The 6,157-nt window shown below is 49.2% G+C and overlaps 1 protein-coding gene across 2 annotated transcripts in view; it reads right to left on the reverse strand.

The window, feature by feature from the left end:
* Positions 1-1,320: 1,320 nt before the first annotated feature.
* FCAR (Fc fragment of IgA, receptor for) overlaps positions 1,321-6,157 on the reverse strand; it is an 8,462-nt gene continuing 3,625 nt past the window's right edge. For both annotated transcript variants that reach the window (XM_011932491.1, XM_011932492.1), the window contains 2 exons: positions 3,622-3,912; positions 1,321-1,679 (listed from right to left, as the gene is read on the reverse strand). In XM_011932491.1, the coding sequence (XP_011787881.1) occupies positions 1,321-1,679; positions 3,622-3,912 (650 nt within the window). The remainder of the gene's footprint in view (positions 1,680-3,621; positions 3,913-6,157) is intronic.

Below are 6,157 nucleotides of genomic sequence, written 5' to 3' on the forward strand. Positions count from 1 at the left end.
ATTCTCCTGCCTCAGCCTCCTGAGTAGCTGGGACCACAGGCTCACGCCACCACGCCCGGCCAGGCAGGTTGTGTTTTCTTTTCATTCTCTCCTCACTTGGTGATTTCATTAAATATCTAATCATATCTCTACAACACCACCAGAACAAGGTGGAATCCTAATCAGAATATCTGTAGCTCAATCCTGGATAATGAAGGGGCGAGTCCGTGGAACACTTGAAAAGATGCTGGGGAGGTAACTGGACATGAGCATGTGAACCTCAGGACAAAGGCTGGTCTGAGAAGAGCCTTTAGAGTCTTCACCACTGGGCAAGGTGATTCACACCTGTAATCCCAGCACTTTGTGAGGCCGAGGCAGACAGATCACTTGAGGCCAGGAGTTTGAGACTAGCCCGGGCGACATGGCAAAACCCCATCTGTACTAAGAATACAAACAGTAGCCTGGTGCAGTGGTGCACGCCTGTGGTCCCAGTACTTAGGAGGCTGACGCACGAGAATTGCTTCAACCTGGGAGGTGGAGGTTGCGGTGTCAACAGAGATTGCGCCACTGCACTCCAGCCTGGGCGACAGAACGAGGTTCTGTCTCAAAATAAATAAATGAATAAAATAAAAATGGGGCTCATGATAGAGGTTTTAAAAGTCTCTCCTATGACCTCTCACTCACTATTTGGTCACCAAATGTGGTCACTATTTGAACTCTCACTCACTATTTGGTCACTAAATGGTCACCATGAGTGACTATTTGATCACTCATGGTGGATTCTAGTATGGTCGGCGAGTTCGAGGATTTCCAGCTGCAACTGGAAAGGAGAGGTGTGCTAGACAAGGTTGAGCCTGGTATCTACTGTCTCAACACAACCCGTAAACATGTGACTCTAAGTTAGCCCTTCTTGACTGGGCACGGTGGCTCACGCTTGTAATCCCAGCACTTTGGGAAGCTGAGGCGGGTGGATCGCAAGTTCATGAGATCGAGACCAGCCTGACCAACATGGTGAAACCCTGTCTGTATGGTCCCAGCTACTCAGGAGGCCGAGGCAAAAGAATTGCTTGAACCCGGGAGGCGAAGGTTGCAGTGAGCCGAGATGGTGCCACCGCACTCCAGCCTTGGTGACAGAGCAAGACTCCATCACAGAAAATAAAATAAAATGAGTTAGTCCCTCTTTTCTCCATAGACCACAAGTTTTCAATGAACACTGTCTGGAGAACTCTAGCGAGGAAGTGAAAGTGGAAAGTGTGGTGGGGAAGCCTTTCTGTCTCCACTGTCCTGGAGTGAGTGAGTCTTTGCCTCTCTCCACTTTATTCTCAGTGCACCTCTTCATATTCATATTCCTGCCCAGTGACAAGGCCCTGGACAGCCAACCCGGACACAGGGCTGGACAGGGAGGTACCTACCTGTGACCACAAGCTCCAGGTCATTACTGGGGAAAGACCACAGGTAGGGGCTCCTGTTGTACCAGCCATAGCACCTGTAGCTCCCTGAGACATTGAGGTCCACAGGACCCAGAGAGAAGTTGGCCGGGTGTTCCCCACTTTGGTGCTGTGGCAGAGAAAGTTCTCCCTCCTTGGCCAGTGAAAATCTATCAAATGGGATGTGTGCTGAGCTGCATGTGATGGAAATATTCTCTCCCGGCATCAACACCGGACCCCGATCCGCAGAGAGGGAAGGTTTGTCATATAAGCCTAAGAGAGAAAAGAGTGAGCTATTAGCAAGACCTTTTCTCCTTTATTTTTTTCTTCTTCTTCTTATTGTTATTATTATATATATTTTTTGAGACGGAGTTTTGCTCTTGTTGCCCAAGCTGGAGTGCAATTGTGTGATCTCAGCTCACTGCAACCTCCGCCTCCTGGGTTCAAGTGATTCTCCTGCCTCAGCCTCCTGAGAAGCTGGGATTACAGGTGCGCACCACCACGCCCAGCTAATTTTTGTGTTTTTAGTAGAGATGGGATTTCTCCATGTTGGTCAGGCTGGTCTTGAACTCCTGACCTCAGGTGATCTGCCCACCTTGGCCTCCCAAAGTACTGGGATTACAGGCGTGAGCCACCGCGCCTGGCCTATTATTGTGTTTTGAGATGGAGTCTCGATCTGTCACTGAGGCTGCAGTGCAGTGGCACAATCTTGGCTCACTGCAACCTCCACCTCTGAGGTTCAAGTGATTCTCCTGCCTCAGCCTCCCGAGTAGCTGGGGTTACAGGCACCTGCCACCACACCCAGCTAATTTTTGTATTTTTAGTAGAGACGAGGTTTCACCATGTTGGTCAGGCTGGTCTTGAATCTCTGACCTCAGGTGATCTGCCCACCTCAGCCTCCCAAAGTGCTGGGATTACAGGCATGAACCACAGTGCCCAGCCTCTTTTTTCTTTTTAAAATTTTATTTATTTATTTTAGAGAGGGTCTCACTCTGTCGCTCAGGCTGAGGGCAGTGGCATAATCACGACTCACTGCAGCCTCGACCTCCCAGGCTCAAGTGATCCTACCATCTCAGCCTCTCAAGTAGCTGAGACTACAGGTGGGTGCCACCATGCCCCGCTAATTTTTTGATTTTTTTGTACAGATGGGGTCTTACTATGTTGCCTCGGCTGGTCTCCTGGGCTTAAGTGATCTGCCTGTCTTGGCTTCTCAAAGCGCTGGGATTACTGCGCCCGGCCTCCCAAAGCGCTGGGATTACAGGCCTGAGCCACGGCGCCTGGTCACAGCCACTACTTCAGCCAGGCTTTCAACAACAGCCAGTTCAGCATCAACAGTCATATTCCCATGGACAGTTTAAACCTTTGCACTTTGAGGAGATGAAATGGCACTTTGCTTCTGTGGTCTTCCCTGCAACAACCCATAACTCAGTCTAGTCATGAGCAAAACACCGGACAATTTCCAATAGTGGGAGTACCGTTGAAAATGATGGACCACTACTCTCAAAACTGACAAGGCCATGGAAAACCAGCAACATCTGAGAAGCTGTGACAGCCTGGAGAAAGCTAAAGATACATGACACCTGAATGCAACGTGAAATCTGTGTGTGTGTGTGTGTGTGTGTGAGAGATGGAATCTTGCTCTGTCACCCAGGCTGGAGTGCAGTGGCGTAATCTCGGCTCATTGCAACCTCCGCCTCCCGGGTTCAAGCAATTCTCCCGCCTCAGCCTCCTGAGTAGCAGGGATTATAGGTACGTGCCACCAGGCCCGGCCAATTTTTTCCATTTTCAGTAGAGACGGGGTTTCACTGTGTTGGCCAGGCTGGTCTCGAACTCCTGACCTCAGGTGATCCACCCACCTCGGCCTCCCTAAGTGCTGGGATTACAGGTGTGCGCCACTGTGCCTGGCCGCAATGTGAAATCTTGAATGGGATCCTGGAACAGAGAAAGACTATCAGGTAAAAACTAAGAAAATGTAAATAAGTGATAGACTTTAGCTGAGAATCTGTCACTATTTGTTCATTAATGGTGAGAAATGTGCCATAGTGATGTCAGATGTTAACTCTGGGGGGAGTGGGTGCCAGATAGCTGAGAACTCTGTGAAGCAGTCATCTCAATTTTTTTTTTTTTTGGTAAATCTAAAACTTATCGAAAAATACTCTATTAAAAATAAGAAAAAAAATCACACCAGGGCTGTGGATCCTGGATGTTTCCTTACCTGTCACCACTAGCTCCAGGGTGTCACTGTACCGGAACCTGGAGAGCCCTATCTTATATTGGCACTGATAGCGCCCTGCTTTGTTTGCGTCCATGTGGTCAATGATGAACTCAGGCGTAGTATCATTCCAAAACCCCAGTTTTTCGTCTCTCTTCTTGTACGTGGAGTTTTTTAGCATCATCAGCCTGGTCAGGTAAGCGTCAGGAATGGCCTGGCACTGGATTTTCACAGACCCACCCCAGGGAACCACAGGACTTGAACTGGTAGATATGAAGGGCGTGGGAAAGTCCCCTGGAAGAAAACAAAGCCCAGACTGAGGTGGCCCGCCATGGGGAAGCCATTCCTTTCCTTCTTTGTGGGGGAAGTAAAAATACATTAGGGTGTGAAGAACCTGTCATTCTTTATGTAAAGAAAAATTTAGGCCAGGTGCAATGGCTCATGCCTGTAATCCCAGCACTCTGGGAGGCCGAGGCGGGCGGATCACGAGGTCAGGAGATAGAGACCATCTTGGCTAACATGGTTAAACCTCGTCTCTACTAAAAATATGAAAAATTAGCCAGGCATGGGGGTGGGCGACTGTAGTCCCAGCTACTTGGGAGGATGAGTCAGGAGAGTGGCTTGAACCCGGGTGGTGGAGCTTGCAGTGAGCTGAGATCCCGCCATGGCACTCCAGCCTGGGTGACAGAGTGAGACTCCATCTCAATTAAAAAAAAATAAATAAAAATAAACATTTAAATAATTTATGATGCTGAGGTTTGGGGTACGATGGATCCTGTCGCCCAGGTACTGAGCATAGTACCAAGTAGGCAGTTTTCAAGCTCCTCTCTTCCCCCCGTCTAGTTGTCTCCAGTGTCTATGGTTGCCATCTTTATTTTTTTTTTTTGTTATTATTTTTCGAGACAGAGTCTCGCTCTGTCGCCCAGGCTGCAGTGCAGTGGTGCAATCTCGGCCCCCTGCAACCTCTGCCTCCTGGGTTCAAGCAATTCTCCTGCCTCAGCCTCCCGAGTAGTTGGGATTACAGGTGCCCGCCACCATGCCTGGATAATTTTTGTATTTTTAGTAGAAATGGGGTTTCACCATGTTATCCAGGATGGTCTCGATCTCCTGACTTCGTGATCTGCCCGCCTCGGCCTCCCAAAGTACTGGGATTACAGGCGTGAGCCACCATGCCCGGCAGCTATGGGTTCCCCTGGGAAGCACTGAGATGGCAGATCAGGTGATTCCAACCACCCTTGCTGAGAAGGACTCATCAGCTTGGGTGGCGACCGAGCGGTGAGGAGCCCTCATTCTACGAACACTCAGAAGGGTGAAATGCCTGATCTCATCAGCCTGCAGAGGAGTGGGGTGGTCCTCCCTCCATAGGGCTGGCCAGGGAAGGATACAGCCTGTCTTCCCACCATGCCCTGCCTGAGGGAGCCCCGTGGGCAGAACAATCCTAACAAAGGAAATGGTGGGTGCAGAGCCAGTGATTGTAGGAGGCTCCTCCAAGGCCCAAGAATGGACCAGGTGAGGGAGTCACCCCTCCCCACAACCACAGAGCACTACTGCTAACTTTGTCAAAATACAAGCGTTGGGGTGCCAAGGCAGACAGATCACTTAAACCCAGGAGTTTGAGACCAGCCTGGCAAACATGATGAAACCCCATCTCTACAAAAAGAAAAAAAAAAAAAAAGTTACAAACATTTTCTCGGTATGGTGGTGTGTGCTTGTAGTCCCAGCTACTTAGGAGGCCGAGGCAGGAGGATCATTTAGCCTGATAGGTGGAGGCTGCAGTGAGCTGAGACTGTGCCACTGTGCTCCAGCCTGGGCGACAGAGCAAGACTCTGTGTCAAAAAACAAAACAAAAAACGAAACAAAACTACAAAACAGCCTTGTGGCTAAGATCCTGTATGCTGGCCAACCCTTTTAAGTGCCACCTGCTGGAACACACGTCAAAATACAAGACTGAAATATTTTGCCAGTATACAACGAAGTGAAAAATCCAGCCACAAATAAAGATTCCGTGCAGAGTCCTGGCATCTGAAAAGACCCAGAAATGAAGCTTGCTAATATACCCCCCGTTATACCAAGGACAAGAATTTAGCTATCAGTAAAGACCCTGTGCGAAGCCCCAGCCCTCTGAAACCACCCAGAAAAGAAGTCTACTGACTGCATTCAAATTACATCACAGTTAAAAGAAAAAAGAAAAACATTCCAATTGCACCACACTTAAAGGAACATTAGCCCACACGGATGAGAAAGAATTAGCACAAGACTCAAAAAGCAACAGTGTCTACCTTCCTCCAAATTTCCACACCAGCTTCCCAGCAAGGGCTCTTTACCAGGCGGAAGTGGCTGAAAGGACAGAAATAGAATTCAGCATATGCGTAGAAATTAAGGTCATCAAGATTCAGGAGACAGTTGAAACCCAATGCGGGGAATCGAAAGATTACGATAAAATGACACAGGGGGCCGGGCACGGTGGCTCAAGCCTGTAATCCCAGCACTTTGGGAGGCCGAGACGGGCGGATCACGAGGTCAGGAGATCCAGACCATC

Source organism: Colobus angolensis, unplaced genomic scaffold (genome assembly GCF_000951035.1).
Source record: "Colobus angolensis palliatus isolate OR3802 unplaced genomic scaffold, Cang.pa_1.0 Scaffold96, whole genome shotgun sequence".
In the NCBI taxonomy this organism is placed as follows: Eukaryota; Metazoa; Chordata; class Mammalia; order Primates; family Cercopithecidae; genus Colobus; species Colobus angolensis.